This window comes from Rhipicephalus sanguineus, chromosome 1 (genome assembly GCF_013339695.2).
Source record: "Rhipicephalus sanguineus isolate Rsan-2018 chromosome 1, BIME_Rsan_1.4, whole genome shotgun sequence".
Taxonomy (NCBI): Eukaryota; Metazoa; Arthropoda; class Arachnida; order Ixodida; family Ixodidae; genus Rhipicephalus; species Rhipicephalus sanguineus.
Window position 1 is genome coordinate 312,081,784 of NC_051176.1, and position 20,697 is coordinate 312,102,480.

At 45.0% G+C, this 20,697-nt stretch overlaps 1 protein-coding gene across 1 annotated transcript in view; it reads left to right on the plus strand.

Annotated features, from left to right (window-relative positions):
• Positions 1-20,697, plus strand: part of LOC119379432 (structural maintenance of chromosomes protein 3) — a 661,154-nt gene that overhangs the window by 419,250 nt on the left and 221,207 nt on the right. The window contains exons 19-20 of the mRNA XM_049411979.1: positions 9,840-9,909; positions 9,976-10,057. Coding sequence (XP_049267936.1) covers positions 9,840-9,909; positions 9,976-10,057 — 152 coding nt within the window. The remainder of the gene's footprint in view (positions 1-9,839; positions 9,910-9,975; positions 10,058-20,697) is intronic.

The window sequence follows — 20,697 nt, forward strand, 5'->3', positions numbered from 1 at the left end:
CCGGCGGCAAGTTATCTTTTTGTCCACTTTACTTTCTTCACATTTATATCCTAATTACTAGATTTTAACACCCCCTGTACTTTCCTTGGCATTATTGTCTGTTAGTTCTCATTATCATTAAAGCTAGTCATATATAAAACGCTTATGAGTAAAATGGAGTATGCCTTATCCTCATGGAACCTGCATTCTGAAATCCTTATTCAGTCACTTGAACTAATCCAAAACAATGCTGCACGTTTCATTTATTATAGCAATTGTAGTCTCATATGAGGCATAACTTAACTGCTTAATACTTCCTCCGCTCTTAGCCCCGCGTGAGGGCTTTTGTCTTGCTTTGTTTTGCTCATTGTAATTCTTACCTGCATGATAACATTATATCATCTCCTACCTACGTTTCATTTCACACTAATCATAGCCATATTGTTGAAATCAGAACCTGTCATGAGCGAAGATACTTTGAAATTGTATCGTGATACGATACAAGATACTTGGGCAAGAAGTATTTGAGATACAGATACGAAATACTTCTGGAATTATTGTATCAGATACGATACTTACCAATCATATCTTAAGCTACTTCGATACATTTGAAAATTTGCTGTTATACATCTATATAATAAAGCAGCAAACGCCTATCTATAAAATTGTTTGCTTCAAAATTTCTTAACTTTGATCAACTTTGATTAATTTTAAGGAAATATCTGTTTGTATCCCAAAAGTTCTGTCTCTTTTGCCTCAAGTATATTAGTTTCATTCCAAAGCAACTTATTCTGAGTTTTTTGGCTGCGTAACATGACAGCTCTCTATATGCTGCGCTGTCAGTGGTTTTTGCTTGACACTTTTATAATCGATGGGAGTCGCTGCTCTGTTTGCCGACCAGCTAGCGAGTTGCCATCCAATTACAAAATTTTCAGCAGGAAGCCTACGCACGATGGCCCAAGTGCCACTGTGCTATCTTACCTCGTCCATAAGTGTATTACCTTTTTCGTAATACCGGGTCACCCGACAGGTGTAAAGCTGCAGTAACACTGGAAGCGACATTTTTTGGGACATATCATGTTTAAATTAAGGACATAAAACGGCAATTTTTCATATTTGACTTATCTGCTGGCGTAGAGCGTTCGTTAGCACCATATTTACTAACGTGAAATCCTTCAACATTTCTTCTCTGAGAAAACTTTGTGCTGCTCAGAAGGGTCTCAAACGTATTGTAGCGGCACAAAGCTTCGCAAGATTCCACTGCTAATCATACTATTGCAATAATCGTTCCGACTACCTGAGGATTTGTAACAGTAAAAAAAAGGGGGGGGGGGGACTCGGTAAGTTGGTCTAAAAAGGGAACACGACTATATTCAGTCAGACAGCAAAAGGTTTCCGTATAAGCAATCGGTGAATAAGCAGCAGGGTGTTTCACGCAACTAGAAACAAATATTTCTAAAATGATTGGAACAACTGAATGAAACCAACGTTATATGGCTTGCCGTCATGTGGCACTCAATGTGGGATTTTTTTATATTTCGCATACTTGGTAATTAACTAAGGTCAATTATGCAACATTTCAAATACTTACGTTAGGGCCAAGTGCGTTTCATAATGTCGCAGACGGCATTCCAAAACGACCAATCCAATTTTTGTGGCGATGTACATTCTGCTTGGTGATTTTTTCCCATCTTTTAAAGAAAGGCCGCGAAATATGAAATTAGGGGGTGTGCGAATATCAAATTTTTCGAATACGAATCGAATACGAATATCCACCTTCGAATATCGAATCGAATATCGAATATTAAAGGAAAAATGGCTCCACAGTAACAATATTTTATTTACCATGTAGCGATTTGAAAAAAAAAAAAACATTAACAGCCTGACTGGCAACGCAACATACACTGCTATCTCCAGAACACAATGTCCGGGCTAGCAGAATGCACCTCACAACTCAAGCAAATATCACGGCACAATGAAAGTAATGACTAGATGTTATCATGAAGAAATATGAGTTGCTCCACATGATCAGGCAGCAGGCGCTCCCTTCTAACAGAGGCACCCCCCCCCCTGCCACTGAAAAGGCACGCTCGCTTGGAACAGAAGTGGCTGGTATAGGGAGGTACATGGGGCAAAGCTTTGCCAGACTGGGGTATCTAAAGGTGCCTACAGTCCACCACCAGTCACATGGGTTACTGTCTTTCTTCAGAAGTGGTCCCGCATAGTGAACGAGTGGTAGTGCGGCACGTTACAGCTGCATAATATTGAAAATGTATGGTTACATGATCGCCAACAGCGCTGCACGTCGGAGATGCACCAGCAATAAATCATACCTATTGGGGAGCTCGTCGCAGGCAGATATCGTGCCTCTGTGTACTTACGATGTTTATCGCTCCTCTCGGCAACGTTTTTAGCTATACGAACGCAGCAGAAATGTGGAATACGAGTTATTTTATGCATGATAATCGAATCGCATATTCGAATTTTTCGAATATTCGAAGTTATCGAATATTCGAAACTTTTCGAATACACGATTTTCGAATCGAATACGAATATTTCGAATGTAATATTCGACGAATATTCGAAACTTTCGAATATTCGCACACCCCTATATGAAATAAATCCACCAGTCTGCGATCATGGGCTACTGTACTGCAGCGCTCTCAACCGTGCTTCGAGCGAAAGAACTGTTGCACAGACCGTCAGCCTACGGCTCTGATAGACGATGACTTTTGCTTGCCGGGTGCGTCCGTGAGAAATGTTGACACGCTGTGAAGCCAATGTCTAGAGCCACGCCCACTCGTTTTGCCATGGTCCTGGCGCTGGTTATTTCGCTCGAAGCGCGTTTGGGAGCACTGCTGTTCGGTAGCGCACGAGAGCAATCACGTGGTCATATTTCGAGGGCTTGTTTTACACATTGGAAAAATCACTACGCTGGATGTACGTTGCCACAAAAAATTGGATTGGTCGTTTTCAAATATCCTTTACATTCTTGTGAAATTCACTTATCCCTTAAGGGAATATTCAAAATGTTGCATAATTGATCTTAGTTAGGCTTGTACGAATATTCGAGCACTTCGAATATTCGAACGAATAATACAGTATTCGAAATCGCTTCGATTAGAATTTAAAATATTGAAAATTTCAAAGTATTCGAAAGGAACGAATAGGTGTATATTATTCCGCTTGTAACCCCCCTGTAAAGGTGGTGTCACTGCAGTGCAGTGGTGTTGTACCGTGAAAACACCTTTAAAAAAAAAATCCGCACTTTCCTTTTGTAATTTCCTGTAAAGGTGGTTTCACTGCAGTGGAGGGATGCTATACCATGAATACACCTTTCCAGGGAAAATCCGCACTGCCGCGAAGCCCCACTTCAAGGTTAAATGAACATATTACCCTCACATCAATTCATCATTTTTTACTTGTTGTACCAGCTTATATGCTCCAAGTGTAGTAAATTTTAAAATGTAACATACTTTACAGGTTATCACTTGCATTCTACCGAAAGCCAAATCCTGTTACTATTCAGAGTTGCTTCGACTTCCTTTGAACCTATAAGAATGACATTTGCACATGCCTTGTTACAATTAAATGCAGGTTGGTTGGGTCATGACAAACATGCTCGTTTTTCTTTATATTGTGTGATATATACTATTCGAATTCGATTCGAAATTATTCGACCAAAATCACTATTCGCTTCGAATTCGCTTCGAACCTAAAATGTACTATTCGCACAAGCCTACTCTTAGTTAATTAACAAATTGTGCCCAATATAATACCTAACGAGCACCACATGACGGCAAACCGTGTCATTAGTTTTATTCAGTTGAGGTTAGCCACTTCTTTTAAATATGTGGTTCCGGTTATGTGAAACACCCTGAATAAACATGATACAGGCGGCACCTCTAAAAGTAATGACAATGGAACATGAACGTCGTCAACTTAGATGTTAAGTCAGACAATAGAAAATTGGGTGCCTATGGAAAATTGCATAAAACCGCTCGTGGGGACGCTCGTGCGAAAAACATAGTACTTGGTATTATCAGAGTCCTTCAATACTTTTACTGGCCATGAAGCTTCGCCGTAACTTTATGAGGGAGCTTTGTGCGCTGCAAGCGGCGGCCGCGGCGCGGCGTCCAGTCTGTTGGGATCGAGCAGACGGCAGCGAAGGCGGCTGCCAGTGTCAGTGCAAAATATCTTGGCGAGTCAGCGCGCAGTTTTCACCTTATGTCCTGTATTGTGCCTAGTGTGTTGTGCTTGAGGGTCGGAAAGGATGCCGCATACCTAATGTGTACCCTGGATTCGATCACGATACAAAGGAAATGACGTAAAGCTGTCAGTGCTCTGGCTGCTTAGAGACAGCGAACGGCGGGAAATGTGCAAGTGCACCATACCACGACGAGAAACCGTGGTTCACATTTGACTTCCCGCATGTGCGTGTCTGTGAAAAGCACTTCGATGAGAATGACATTGTTCGCGTGCACCAATGGCTAGTAGGAGGTGGTGTTGTGACGTCGCAGCGCGATGTTTCGAAACTTTTGCGGACGCTGTGCCGAGGACTTTCGACGGCCTCCCAGCGTATTTGTCTAGCGCGAAAATGTCCAGAGCTCTGCCGCCTACACAACAAAAACGTAAAAGATACACGCAAGGTATTTGCTGTGCATGTGTATGAGAGCAAACATCTGAACTAAATAAAAATATTTGGTTCTGAGTGCAGGTATTATAAGGTTTGAATTTGGTGAAGCAATGAAAAATTCCTAACCGTCGTGCAAAACAAGCCTGGTTCTGACACGCTAACAGCAGATGTAATCAACACGCGATGAAGACTGCGACGCTTACGAATGGCGGAAACAAAGGAAAATAATTTAGTGGAAGTCGCAACTGAAGAGCGGAATAAACTCACATGGTCACTTAAGCATTCGCCTTAGACTAATCGAATGGTTAAGGCCATCTTCTTATTTTTCTTCAGTCGATGGACTGATCCTCCCCCGCCCCCCCTCCAAAAGCTGTCTGCATCTAAGGTGATTTTGCACTGCATCCAGGATAGGAAGCATTGCAAGGTTTCTGCACCTCGCCTGTTTTTGCACTGCCTCCATGATTGGCCCAACGATCACGCAGACAATGCAAAGCAACGATATCATGTGATGACTTCATCATGCGACGCCACGTTACGTGACGTCATGATGACATCACAAATTTTGGTGATCTGTGACATCATATGGTGACGTCATCACGTGATGATGATTTCTTGCAGTACTCGTGCTGACGCCGCCGATGGTCAATTTTTGCATTTGATTAGGCATCTAAGGCTTCTGCCTTAATAACAGTAAAGGAGCACTGCGAAAACTACACAGTATTGCACGAGCAACCGAACTTTAAACGTGGCACGGCGCCGTAGTGATAAACCAACGCAAAAGCAGGGGTGAGACAGCTGCGCATATTGCGCATTTTTGATAAGATTCCGTTTTCCTGCGCCAAGCTGCTCCAAAAGCATAAAAATTGCAAAAATTGCGCCGAACTGCGCCGAAACGGCCCCACAATCAAGAATTTTCAAGCCCGCGTCACTTTCAGCGTGGGAAAACGTAACTTTAGAAGCAGCGCCAGGGAACGTTCGCAGAACACGTTAACGCGCCCAAGCGTGTCCTTTTACGCGCCTTTGTATAGAGGCTTCCATAGTGCTGTGATAATCGCCTCTGAGCGGTTGTAAATATGTGTAGTGTCCGAGCGGTAACGACGTAGTGTCCGAGGGGTAAGGTTTCGCGGCGCTCGCGACGCATTTTTAAAGGCGGTCCCTCACGAGGTGGCAGCGAACGGTGGCGCAGCGCGCTTTTGTCATCACCTATTAAAAGCGTGCGGTACACTTGACGCTACGCCACCCGCGCAGCCGAGCAGATGGCTGAAGGCGCTTTATTTTAGGCAGTTTTCGAATAGCGTACGCTAAGTTAGCGTTAGCATTTGCGGCCCGCTATTTCCGTCACTTAACGGGAGCCCGCAAGCGGTTAGCGTACGACGCATGCGCAGTTGTGCGAAAAGCCAACGCAAAGCTTTGCGTACGCTATTCGAAAGCTTCCTGAGGGTTCGCCCTTCAGGGAGGGCAAATATTAATCGCAGCGCCCCTCCTTCCGATTAAGTCAAAGTATGGGCGGTATCGACTTTGCCCCCCCCCCCTTCGTGCGCACGCCTATGGGGGTAGTCATACTGGCGCGTTCGTCGGTGGCCATACCGCTTTTGTTCTTTCCTGATGTTACGCGCGAAGGCATCGCCGCAATCGCGTGCTAGTCGGAATCATTCATTGACCGTTCAAAGACGTACTGCTATGTGTGCAATCAGTTTTTATTGCGATAGCAATTATATGGACAGTCTCGAGGGGTTCTTGCCGTCGCCGTCATGTCCTTCCGGTATGAAGTCCAAATTGATAAGATCCCCCCGCGAATTGTATGTTCTACAGCGGGTAAAAGCACGCGAGCAGAGGCGACGTACGCAGCCGAAGCAAACGAGCCGGCCCATTGCCGTCGCTCGGAGGCTGCATGCGATAACATCACCCCGCTCGGAAGGCCTGCCGTCGAAGCAGACAGGAAACGCCCCGCCCGTTTTTAACAAGCCTTAAAAGACACGAAGACGCGAGGGGGGGGGGGGTAGTGTCGCGCGAGGAGGAACTTTGAACTTTGCGCGGTCGCGATCACTGGCGCGCGCGCTATCTCGAAAGCCATCACAGCGGGGCGGGCGGCTCGTATACGCTTCTACGTGCTGCGCTCTCAAAGCGAAGTGACTATGCGGAGAACATGGCTCCCTGGAGCGGCCGTATTTTCTTACACCATCGTTTTATAGTTACGCGAGATCGGATACAAAACAGTTAGCTGCCAGCCTTACTTCGTGTAACACTACAATTTGTTGCTATCGCATTCATTGCTTCGCCCTTGCGGTGAAACTGTGACTTTTTTTTATTATTTGAAAAGTGTGATGTTTTTTCTTTTCTTATTTTCAAATGTAAAGTGAACCTACTTGGAAAACATTTTTTTAATCTATTTCATATGTTGTTACCAGGGTTATATAAATTGCGTGGTTTGTAAAAAGGTAGTGTAGTTCATACCTGGCAATAATCTGTTAAAAAAAGCTTTCTCCAAAGGCTCTTTGAATGTTATGTGTATTCTAAGCCGATTAAAATATGTGCTTGTTCCTCCAAGTTACTACAAATTTGTGTTTTCAAGCTCCAAAAATGACATAATAAATGCCGCTAACTGCTCCCAAATAAGGTTCTCCTGCTCCTAAATTGAAATTTTGCTGCTCCCAAAACTGCTCCCAAATCGATTTCAGCCGTCTCACCCCTGCAAAAGAAAACACAAAACCAGGGAAAAGCCATATGAAGTATTCCTTGGTGCTCCTCAATTGCTAAATTCAGAGCACTGATTCATTCAAATTGACTGTTGGTTCTATAAAAATGAGGCTACTTTAAGGTATCTTTGTATATACACACCAAGTGTATAGATTGAAAGATTTCATATGCGCGTTCAAGAGTTCCAGCCACTGTACTTCCGCAACGCATTAAGATCCGCCAGAGCTCTTGAAGGACTCTGGATCATCTGCAGATTTCCACTAGATGCTTTAAGAAAACGGAAGAAACATGCTTTTATAGCGGTAGTTTATCGCAGAGCGGAGGCAGCATGCGTTTGTCGCCGACGAATTTCGTGCTCCAAGGCCTCATTCGATAGTAAATTGCACTGTATTAGAGCTTCTCCGAATGGGTACCTGAAGGTAATATTGCCCTGAAGATATAATCAACGTTCACGGGCACGTTGAATCACGTTTTCTGGTTCCGATGCGTGCCGTAGAGCGGCAGCACCGGCTCCGCACCGATGCCCCCACACGGGCGAGGGCGCCCCTAGCGGCTGCTGCTGCTGTCCCTATAGCAAACTTTCGCAGAAGCTTCATGACTAGTAAAAGTAGTGAAGGACTCGGGTATTATTTTTCTCAAATACCCTTCCTAACATCTTGGAGATGTTGCCTTATAATTTTGATTAATATACCGCCAATTAAATATTGCTATTTTACTCAGAATTTTTCTTACTGCATACGTACGCAAAGTTTTTGTTGCTGCATACTCCAGGCACGCCCAGATTATTTTATGTTTCTCCTCAACATCGTCGTGACATAACAGTAAACTCAAATGAAGTGTACATATGTAAGTACTACTAGTAAGAATGACAGTAAGAAAATAAAGCAGGCAACGTTTTTCGGCAGCAGGTTACAAAAGACATAATGCAATGTGCAGACGGCCAAAAACTATACAGAGGCCTAGGTAATGTATAGAATGCAAAGCGATAATAATTGTTGAGATTTAATGTCAAAAAGCAAAGTATGAGGGGCACCGTAGTGGAGGGCTGCAGAAATTTAGACCTCCTATGGTTCCTTAATATGCACCTAAATGTAAGTTTGCGGGCCTGAAGCATTTAGCCTCCATGGAAATGGAGCCGCCACGGCTGGGATTCGATACCGCTACCTTCGGGTCAGCAGTTGAGCACCATAACCAATAGACCACCATGGCGAGTAGGATGCAAACGGAGGACAGCAATGAGAGCAATTGTGCTAACAATGAAATTATAATTAAAATAACTAATTATGATTAAAAGAACTAATATTAAAAGAAAAGAATGTAAATCTAGTACAAGAAAACATCGTTTGTGACATAAATGCTTGTTCTATTGCATATAGAATCTGCACCTGAGGTACAACGGTTGTTAGAACCTCATTTGCATGTTAGTCACTGTCATCGTATGCAAGTCAAACCTACGTGCACGAGATCTTTCAAAGTGCTGATCTGTGAAAGCCGCGAGATGCAAAGCAACCCCATTCTTGTGCTCTTCCCACTTCATAACGAAGCACCACGCAAGAAAAACGTCGATAACGACATATAGCGGAATGAGAATTTTCACAAAAGACTCCACACGCATTGTAGTACGTGGCACAGTGTGGTGGCTAGGAGCAAGTGCCATGGCACTGACACAGCTAAAAAGAAAGAAAATATCCAGAAAACAAAAGGTCGGCTGAGTGTAGACATTTGCGCCACCACGTGACTGTGCTCCACCAGTTGAGACGTGCAGACCTCATCGCCTGCGCTCGCTGGAAGACTCTGGCGGAAACATAAAAGATTGTCACTGTCGTTAGTTTTATTCAAGTGGCTTAGTGGCACCAACATCAGCTTGAGAAGGGAAGTTCAGCCAATATTCATTGTTCCGCACGGTGGTGTTTCTATAGCACGGTGGTGTTTCTACATCACCACTCCCGCATTCAATTAATAAAATTTTCTGTATTGACTAACCACCTCTGCTGCTTTGTTTTTTAAAAATTAAGTATTTTTTACCCAATCGCCTTTATAATACTAAGGTTTTTAGGGTACAATAAAATAAAAAAAGTGCTTTCAACAAAGGCGGATGAGTTCCCTCAAACTGCCATATCGTATAAGCATTTACTCACTACAATATTCTGCACTGACTCGTCCAAAGAGCCTGTGAAGGGATGGAGAGCCTTTAGTTGCCGACACAGTTGCAGGAAATGCCCTCGGTGGGTTTTAGGAACCCTCTTCCCAGGATGCAAATAAAGTTCATCTGTCTGTCTGTCTGATGTGTGATAACCGAAAAATATGCTTTGTAAAGTTATTTAAAGAGGTTGATGTTTTGCACATGCTCGTGTCATCTTGCAAGGGGCTACTTCACAAGGGGTGCTTTCACAATGTAAGGAAGTTGTACTTTTTGTTGAGCTGCTAGAAATCTCGCTGTCACTGGTGTAATTGAAGGTGGGGATGTTAGTTTATGCAATCCACTGCATGTTTGTGTGACAAACTGTTTCCCTTAATTCAACTGCACATACTGAAAGCCAGATCAACCAAGTTGTCAGTGACATGCAGAAAGCCGAGACAAAGAACAGCAAAAACAAGTAAGCCACCTATTTTGTTAAATGTAGTGCATTTGGTTTGACTTTTGTTTCCTGTTCTCTTGACAGGGACGTGTTTGACAAACTTAAGGCCGACATTCGTCTCATGAAAGAAGAACTCACAGCTTTGGAACGTTCTAAACAGCCAAAGGTACCTTACTTCACTCATTTATCTTCAAGTAGGGAGTGTGAAAATACTGAAAAGTAGCTTTCAAATTCACTACTGAATTTAATCAAGTGAGTTCTGCCTGAAAAGTGAAGCATTGATAACATTTGCAATGTATTACACAAAATTAAGTTCATGGTATAATTGGCATTCTGCATGAATAAGCACAGGGTTTGTAGGGGTCCTTGAAACCCTTGAAAATCCTGGAATTTCAAAATAGCATTTTCAAGGCCTTGAAATCCCTTCAATTTCTTTGAATTTATTCAATACACTATTGTTCAGTCAATTTCTAGCAGATGCCTTTTGAATAGACCTGTGCAAATATTCTAGTATTGTTACACTGGTCAAGTTCAACACGTACAGTGGAACTTCGATTATACGACTTTCAGGGGACTGCGCAAAATCGTCGTATAATCCGGGCGTCGTATAATCGAAAAACCGAGAATACAGGCAGTGACTGTCATTGTTGCCCCACAACAGCGGGCACATAATGCCTAAGAAAGTCCACGGCACAAACCTAGGCTGCTCCGAGGAACGTAGATTAAATTAATTGAAAAAATGACAACCACGCATTTTATCGGAGGTGTGAACGAACCTTTATTTCTCACCTTTTAAAAAAATCTGTGATTTTCTTCTGAGAGTTTGCCCAGCCACGACGCATCAGCTTTCTTTCGATAGCTGCAACATCTGGGAGCAAGTCGCCGATCTCGTCGCGTGCGCAAGCAAACCGCAGAATGTGGTCGACGTAGCACAACACGTCTGCGTAAGTCGGAACGGACGCACTAGCCTCTGCAGCGTCGTCCATCTCTTCCTCGTCGGAAGTTTCCGCAGTGTCGGGACGCACAGTTTCGATAATGTCATCCAGCGACACTTCACTGCACACTGCAACGTCGTCGTCGGCACCAACATAGTCCGCGAAAGATCCAGGCAGCTCCAGGCTGCTGAACTCTGGTTCGTCGTCAACAGGCACTGCAGCTTCACTGGTAGAACAAGCACCACTTCTATTAAAGCCGCAGTGCCTGAAGGAGTTGGCGATGGTTTCTGGTGTGACTGCGTCCCATGCACTAGCAGTGTAGTGCATTGCATCAAGCACAGAAAGCTTCTTATCCAACTGCTTGCGTTCCATGCCCGCCAGCCGACGCTGCAGCAGAAACATCCGATATTTCTGTTTCATGCACTTGATGACGCCAGCGTCAACTTGCTGCAGCTGGCTAGTGCAGTTGGGGGGCAGAAATACAACTTTCACATTTCTCAAATGCGACATATCTGATGGATGGCATGGCGCATTTTCAAGCAGAAGAAGAATCTTTCTGTTCTTAGCCCCCATTTTGGAGTCCAGCTGCTGCAGATATGTAGAAAACATAGCAGCCGTCATCCAGGCTTTCCGGTTGAACGTGTACTGGCACGGCAGCCTTTTCAAATTCTTGAAGCATCGCGGCTTCTCAAACTTGCCGATCACGAGGGCAGGAAGCTTTTCAGAGCCGTTTTCATTAGCGTAAAGCAATACGGTAAGACACTGTTTGCTTCGCTTACCCCCGTGACAGCTCTCTCCTTTGAATGCCAATGTCTGTTCTGGCTGCATATTATAAAATAATCCAGTTTCGTCCGCGTTGAACACGTCGGACGGCTTGTATTCCCGTATCAATTCCGGCAGCAATGCAGTCCACTTTTCTACAGTGTCGGAGCTGACTGACGCGCTCTCTCCACAGCAGCGGCTGTACACAACTCCACTGCGTTTTTTAAAGCGATCCAACCAGCCATTGGAGGCTTTAAAGTCGTCAATGCCGCAGCGCAATGCAACTGTCTCAGCCTTCTCCTTCAAAATTGCGCCATCCACGGCAATTCCTGAACTGCGGGCCTGACGCAACCACTCAACGAGGGCCTTCTCCATGGCAGCATATTTGCCATCTTTCGCGGCCTTCCTGTTCAGGCCGAACTTTGCCGCATTTAGTAGGATGCTGTCCTTCTTCGCGAGGATCGTTTTCAGCGACGACTCGGGAATGTTCAGGTCGCGGGCAATGCTGGCCTTTGTTGCTCCGTTCCGCTTCTCCGCCTCCTCGATTATGCGAAGCTTTTCTCCGAGCGTCAGCGGTTTTTGGTTCCGCGACATTGCGAGACGCAGCATTCGCAACCAAGAATTCGAAAGCTTCCTCGCACACCAATGTCCGAACACAGAAAATTTAGCACGTGGACACAGCAGCTGCGGCGCAGCACAGCCAACCGATGAGGCAAACACGTGAAGGAATGGCTGAATGGCAGCACGGCAGTAGGCCTATTCGATTTGCAAGCTTCGACCAATCGCGAGCGGCTAAAACGCCCCAGCCCTCTTAGCTAGACAGCGGCGAGTTCTGGTTCCCGCGGCTGTCGCAAACGTTGGCTCAACAATCGCCGTTCAGCACGTCCGGTATAACGACACGAAATCTAGTGAAAGTTATCGCATACTAGAAAGCGAGCTCGAAATTATCTGCCATGTTATCTGCTCACAACGGTCACTACAAAACCACCCAAAGGAAGAGAGAGAGAAAAAAAAAAGGCGACAACGGAAGTGCGCAGTGCAATGCGACAAAACGAATGCGCTCCGGCTGGCTCCGGCCAACGTTGGCTCTGGCTAGCTATGGCCGACCGCGTGTTGAAAAATTGAAGAGGCCCTGTGGTGGCAGCGCGGATACGAACTCGGTTCCTCGGTTTCCCGACTTTTTTCGCCTGGCCGCAGGGTGTTTGCGCGCCAGCCCGCGTCATCGTAGGTCTTTTTTTTTCTCGGACAGTCCAGCGAAGCGTCGTACGAGGCGGGGCCGGCATAAAATTGCGTCATACAATTGAGGTTTTTAATACATTATTTCTATGGGGGTTTTGCTGGGACTAAGCCAATTCGTCGTAAAACGCGGGTCGTCGCAGGACTGGGGGACGTATAATCGAAGTACCGCTGTACATGAGTTGTACAAATTGGCAGCAAATGTTGCCATTTGAAAAAAGTTTAAAAGAAAATCTTTCCTAGATCGCATATATGGGTCATTATGAGGTGCCAGGATTCCAACAGCATGTCAATACCGATCTCCAATATGACTAAAATTTGGACGCTGATTTTGAAGCATAATTTCTGTTTAACGTCATGTTTGAACACATGGTGACCATATGAGGTGCCTCACGAAAACGTTGCTTTAGACCAGTCATGCCTGTGTAGCTCACGAACATGCTTATTAAGAAAAGGAAAAGAAATGTGGGACGAAGAAAGTCACGTGTGGGCCGTGAGCCGTGTGTTTGAGACCCCTGCTCTATGGTGTACAGAGAGAAAGGAAATGCAGCGATGAATGTGGAATGATTTGACAAGGTTTCAGTTTAGCATATGCTCCTTTCAAAAGAAATTCTAATTCTTCATCGATTTTGGGGAAAATTGCATAACTTATAGTATGTATGATTTCATGATGATTTCAAATATGCAATTATTTTTTTAGTAAATTATGTATAGAGCTGTGCAAATAGAAAAATTTTGGGTGTGAAGCGAACTCGAATAGTAAAGTTTGAGTGTGAATCGAATTGAACATTTAACGAATATTTTTCTAATACTTCGAGGCGAAATTATAGAAAAAAAAGTTGCAGTGGATCCCATGCATATTCTTATAAAATAGCAGCATGAAAGCGTTTCCCTTGGGTGGATTGGTGAAGTGCTGGAGGGGTGGTGTTCCCTAGTTGTCTTATCATGAATGAGACAATGTAGAGGCCGAATTGTATTTATTTTGCATGATTTGGTGCAACCTGTGTGGTGTCGACAACACTACACGTGAAAGGAAAAGACGCTATTTGCTCAACCTGTCCTCCTCCTTCAACTTCTGTGGAAGCCCAACTGTGGCAGACAAGGGTGCGATGCCTTTGAGTCTGGAAATCCCAATCTGCCCCATAGATATCACTGTATTACAGTGATTCCACTCCTGCGCTAAAGTGCGCCAGATGGCATTTACTGTGCCATCCTGATAATATCGACGAAAATTGCGCCAAACTGCGCCAAAGTCTGGGGTTTGGGGGCGTCTATCACCGGCAGTCGCACCGCAGGCGCGTCAGAACATGTGCAGCTAGATCTTGGGGCTGCCAAAGTCGCCACCATGGACCGAGAATTATTCCGCTGAATAAATAGCGCTCGCGCATGCGTCCCGAGTAAGCCACGATGCCAGGCATATATAGTGCAGACGCAGCTTCTGTTCTGCAAGTCAGCTCGACAGCAAAACACGCTCTCCGCAGAGGCTCGTGACGTCTAGGCCTATCGGTAGCGAGAAAGTGTGACGGCGATTCATCGGTGGACGTCGTCTGTTCCAGAAACGCTGCAGATAGCTCGTTTCAAGCGTTGCATGGCACGCAAGGAAAGCAATGTTCAGTAATACCTACATGCGTGCCGCTAACATGTCTGTCACTTCTGTTTCTGCACATTGCGGAATGAAATCTGGGATCGCTAGCAGTAGATATATGGAACAATATCGAATTTTCCTTGCTTCGCGTGTATGGAAGAACACGCGAACGGCGGGAACGCGTTGACACTATTCCTCAGATATACTTTATCCATAGATCTTCATCCAGAAGAGCTTTTTCGTAATTCCTTCCACCAGCACATCCGAGTTCGTAATCACTCTGCGGTAAATGCCCCCTAAAAGACCCTGCCCTTTCGAGCTCACGTGCTAGGCTTCGAATTCGAATTTTTGCTTGCTTTTTTTAAAAATGTAATCTCATTATTAAAGCATATCTCCTGGTCGGAGCAGCCCCAAATGCGCAGCTGTCAGTAGCGGGCCCGTCGCCGACGGCCCACGGTGAAGCGGCTACGCTATGTTACACTTGCGCCCCTCGCTTTCGGGAATCAATAGCTGACGGTTAAAAAAACTCAGTTTCGCTTAAGGCCGAAGTAATGAATGCGATACCAACAAATTGTATTGTTCAACGACGTAAGGCTAGCAGCTAACTCTTTTGGATCCGATCTCGCGTAATTCAACAAAACGCTGGTTTAAGGGAATATGGCCGCTCCAGGAACCAAAGCGTTTTCGTGCTCTGAGTTTTCTAAACGCGAAGTAAGCGTTGAGAGCACAGCAAGTTTACGAACAGTCTCCTGATGCCTCGAGATAGCGAGCGCGCAAGCGACTGCGCCCTTCGAACGATGCAGTCCCCCCCCCCCACTCCCCTGCGCCCCTTCGTGCTCCTTACGAAAGACAGCGGGGCATTTCCTTTCTGTTTGATAAGCAATCGGAAGATGTTATCTCATGCGCTCTCCGTGCGACGGAGACAGACGGCCGGCTAGTTTTATCTCCGCTTCAGCCACATTCGTCGCCAGTGCTTGCGAGCCTTTACCCGCGGCTAGAATGCGCGTGGTAATGTTATTAATTTATACTTTATACAGAAAATTACGGCAACGGTGACGGCAAAATTTCGCCGAGAGTGTCCATATAATTGCTATCACAATAAAAATTTTTAAAATATTGAGGAGCCATTTCACTCTGTGAAGTGGATGATAAGCGAAGCTGTTTCGCGCACGGCACAGATGTGACATGGTGGAGGACAGTTTGGTGTGTAAGGCCAGGTTGTTAACGGCCAGCTGTTAATGTTCAATACGCAATATTAATGCGAAAGCTTTAGATGCTTTATCAAACACGAAAATTGACCGTCGGCGGCGTCAATCAATTGATGGAAGAAATAATCATCATGTGATGGCGTTATCATCACGTCATAGATCGTCAAAACTTGTGACGTCATCATGGCGTCATATATCGTGATATCACGTGATGACGTCATCACAGGACATCGTCGCTTTACGCTGCTTCTGTGATCGGTGCGCCGATCATGGAGCTAGTGCAAAAGCAGGTGAGGTGCACAAAGCTTGCAGAGAGGGAGGGGGAGGATCTACCCGTCGATCGAGAAGAAAAAGAACCTGGCTTTCGCCTTGGAGTTTTCTTAGGGGAATGCATCAGGGACAGCGTGGCTCTTTGGCATTGAGGCACTGCTGTATATCATGGCGTTTGTCTACCACGTCTGCTGATAACTACATAGGTGTATTTAGAGTGTTATTTCATAAAATGCAATTTTATTGATCCGGATTTCTGTTTATTTTTTTTTGTCGAAAATAATCGCCGAAGAGGTTGATCCAGAAGACTCAACTGCATGAGCCCTTATTTTTTCATTAGCGAGTGAAGTATGGAGTTCTCCTGAGATGATTTTTTCCACGAGATTTGCAATGAATCGAAATATTTCTAGCCTTCATAAGAGCCCCATAATAATATTCAGGGGCTTGAATGTTAATGCAATATACTTCTGTAGTGCACTCCAGGATGTAAAATTAGCTGCTCCAGAGTGCTCCCAGATGCAAAATTGTCTGCTCCAAAGTGCTCCTAGATGAAAATTTTTGCTGCTCCAAAGTGCTCCAAAACGGAAATTTTGCTGCTCCAGAAATTGCTCCAAATCAGAAGTCCTCGGTAGCATCACTGGTATTAGAAATATTCGGGGTCCGATTTTTCAGACTTTCTGCCCAAGTTTCAGGTCCGAAACGGCATTAATTAAAGCCCCCATCACTGCTGCATCTATCATATTGCAGGTTTGAACCAGTGCTTTCATGAGTCGATCCGTTTGCCGCCGTAGCAGAGTCCGAACGGCAGCTTTGCCACAGTGCCAGAGTGGGATGGGGTGTGGGGTGAAGCATATAGAAAATCTGAAGGGGCCACTGTCACGGCGCAGTGCGGCCGGTGCGGTGATATTTTTACGGCTAAGCACCGGAAATACACGGAGGCATGATGGCAGCAAACGTGCCAGTACGGCTTAATAGTTGACAAACCCTCTGATAAGCATCATCAGCTAACTGCACAGTAGTGCATGTGGCCTAGCGCAGTGGTATACGTAAACCCAAACGCGCAGCGCCGCCGTTCATGCTGCCTCTGTGCGAGACCGCTAAGTGTGCCGCACAGACGCGTAGCCTTCACGAACGTAAGCAGCTCGCCATCAATACACCCGTGTGTGTTCAGGGACGGAGTGGACATCACAAACACTCACGGCAAACGCATGCGTACGGCACGGCAAGCGCCCCGGCATCATCAGCTTAGTTGGTGACGTGCTGTGCAAAGCTAGGAGCAATCGGCTTCGTGTGGCAACAAATGCTGCGTGTCGGTGGAGATTTTAGTACAGTAGTGCATCGTTTATATGCGCACACGCATCGAGTGAAGCAGGACGGGTCATCCGCTCTTCCACAGCAGCTGCTGTGTTCTGCATCATCGTTTCCAAACGCTTCGCGCGAGAGAGCCGCGACTTTTTCCATGCTTTGCTTTGCTGGTATCGGCAGCGCTCATCACGAGTCACAAACTTGCAGTTGGCATTTGGTACGTAGTTAAGCGGGGTTCGCGGTAGGTACCGAATGGATTCATGAGAGCCTGGGCACACACCAAAATACCTGATAAGTGTACTGGGAGACATTAAAGCTATTTTGGATGTGACTGCGGCGGTTTCATCACTTGAGCGGAATAAAAAGTATTAATTAGTTTTTTCAGACGATTTCACCCTGCCTGGGAGTCAGAAAAATCATACGTTGACTGTATACAGTCGCCGACAGTTTATTCGGACTCGGCGGGAACCGCTGAAAAGTCCGCATAATCGGGAGTCCGAAAAAAAGGATTCACCAGAAAAAAGCACATTTATTGGCCCAGCGGCCGGAAAAAACTTGTTAGTGCGCGTCTGTACACATGTACGCTTACGCTCGACCAAGTCTGCCTGTATTTCAGCCACTGTTTGGCCACTTCTCATGGTCGGCAATAGCACTGCAACGGCCTACGCTAAATACGCATTTGATGGCTGTGGTGTGGGAGGTGCGTCGTCAGGCAGTCACTGTCCACATGCGCTGGTTCGAGTAGCTGGCGGAGGAACTCATCGCCCAACTCGGCGAAAACTCCCAAGCAACTTTCACCTGGTGAATAATCGCCGCTTTTTTTCGCCATCGTCAGGGCCTTGTAGTTGCCGCGTTTCTTTAGTTCCGACGGGCAGCGTTGGAGCAATTTCAGCAGATCAGGGCTCGCAAGAGCAGGACACAAAGCTCGGGATGCAGATCAGGCCTAGCCACAGAAACATCTGAGAACGGAAACCCTCACACGCCAAAAGGAAACGACGTTGGTCTAGTTGATGTTGCAGCGCTTCTGTAATCTGTCGTCATACTCTCTTTGTCCGAATTAGGATCCGCGTCGTACTCGTACGCGCTGTCAAACGCCACACAGAGCCGATTCCAAGCTTGGCTTGGCTTGGCCTGCTGTTTGGCCGTGGTAGCCGTTCAATGGATACGTGACTGGCCAAAGCCAAAAGACAACCGTTACGTGTAGCCAACAAACATAGCCTTCGAGATCTGTAACTTCTGCGTGGATTTTTGATACTGGCACGATCTCCAGTTACAGCCAGTGCAACATTTCTGTGCTGGCAACATAGTAAAAATATTGTAAACATTGCTGACAGCTTGTTATGGCGTTCAACGTCGCACTGTATCAGCCAGCCAGAGTCCGAAAAATCGAACGGCGGGCTGTGGGGCGTCCGAATTTTCGGTCGCGAGTTTACATTACTTCAATGGGACGAGTGGCGGTGCCGCGAAGGTGTCCGAATAAACGAGCATGTCCGAATTTTCGGCGTCCGAATAAACGGTCGGCGACTGTATATGTTCCCGAAGTTCGAAAACTTCGAATAGTGGAGCTTCGGTGCAAATTGAATCGAATAGCAAACACTATTAGAAAAATATGCAGAAGTTCGAATATTCGCACACCAACGTTGCTTGTTGGGCGAGTTGGAACAAGTCAGTCATAATGGTATTTAGCGCAAACAGTAGACAAAGGACAAAGGAGAGGACGTCGATGCAGCGCATTCTTTCAACTAAAATTTATTCGAGAAGAACACACATATATGTACAGACCAGGTGATGAAAAAAGATAAAAAAGAAGAGAAGAAAAACCCGAGAGTAAAAGGAAAAGTATATATTAGCAAAAAATATGCCCGCTTGGAAAAGATATAACTAAATTTTAGTTGGAAAAGATATAAAATAAATTTTAGTTGGAAGAATGCGCTGCGTCCACGTCTCCTCCTTTGTCCTTTGTCTATTGTTTGCGCTAAATACCATTATGACTATTCGCATACCTCTAATTATGTAGCTTTTAAATACAAAACATTTCATGTACTAATTTTTTTGGTGCTTTATTTTTCTTAAACTGAAGGAGTTGTAAAGTAAATCAGCATATTTCAATAATCTGCAATGAGAACTGTATGCAGTACAACATGGATGGATGTTCTAAACCTAGTTGAACAAAAGGTATACACTGAAACCTCGATATAGCGAACACGGATGTAAGGAAATATCGGTTATAACGAAGTAAATGAGAAATAGTCTTGCAAAAAATACAGTGTTAAGAATATACGTTTATAACGAATTTTCGGATATAATGAAGTTATTTTCGTGTAAGATGCAACTGCATTATAATGAGGTTTGAGTGTATGTTGAACATTCACGAGTGATTTGATTTGTAGTGCGATTTCGCTCACACAGCGCTTGTGTCAGGTACTTTCTTCTAGTCCCGAGTCTGGTTTGTGCTGACAATCATGAGTATCTTGTCCTGAAACCTGAAATATTTGGTATATCACTGAAAGTAATGACAATTTTTTTTGTCTCCTTCTAGTGTATTAGTATAATGTTGGCATTTTTCCAGCTCTTTGGAACGGTTGTTTTGAGGCACATAGTGTAAAGTGTAGCTAGTTTATTCCAAATAAATTCCCCTCCATCTTTAATCAGATTGACAGTTAGTCCATCATCACCAGTGGCTTTTCTGAATGGCATATCGCACATGGTCTTTTTATCCTCGTCGGTAGTTACATATGGAACTTCGGTTTCTTGCTTGTCGTTACTTCCGCTCGAGTGCGGATGACTTATTTTCGAACTATATAGTTCAGCATAGAACTCCCCTGCCACCTTAACTATGTCATTGATATTGTCAATAATATTTCCCTGCTTGTACTTTAGAGCGTGCATTTTATTCCTTCATAAACAGAGTCTTTTTCACTGGACTAATGATGCTGCCTTTTTTTACTGCTGCCTCTATCGCGTGGATGTTGTATTTTCTTATGTCACTGACTGTCTTCCCTTGGATCAGCTTTGTTAGCTCAGCGAACTCTATTTTAGATGTTTAGTTATCCATTTTCATGTGTGGCTGTTTCTTTATTAGGTCTTTTGTGGATTAGGAGAGCTTGCCTACTCTTTCCCTTGGCGCTTTACCTCCACCTTCGATTGCTGCTTCAGAGATCAGTGTAGTTACTGTTTCTTTCATTACCTCAATTACGTCCAGCTCAGCATCTCGGCTCGCTTTGATACTAACGTCAGCTCCTGATATCACTTCATCTGTAGTGCAAACGTGGACCCTTGTAGTGCACTCCGATCATGCTGTACTTCATATTACCATCTCCCTTCCCGCACCTTCTGTACGTAAACGACAAAAACGAATAAGGGACTACAACAAAGCTGATTTTCATGCTATTGTAGTGAAGAGAGGATGACGACGAAGCACTCGAACAAGCTTGCCAGCAAGCAAGCAAGCCGCAGTGTTAATAGTAGCAGGGGACACCAGCTTGCGCTTGCCCAGATTTTGGCT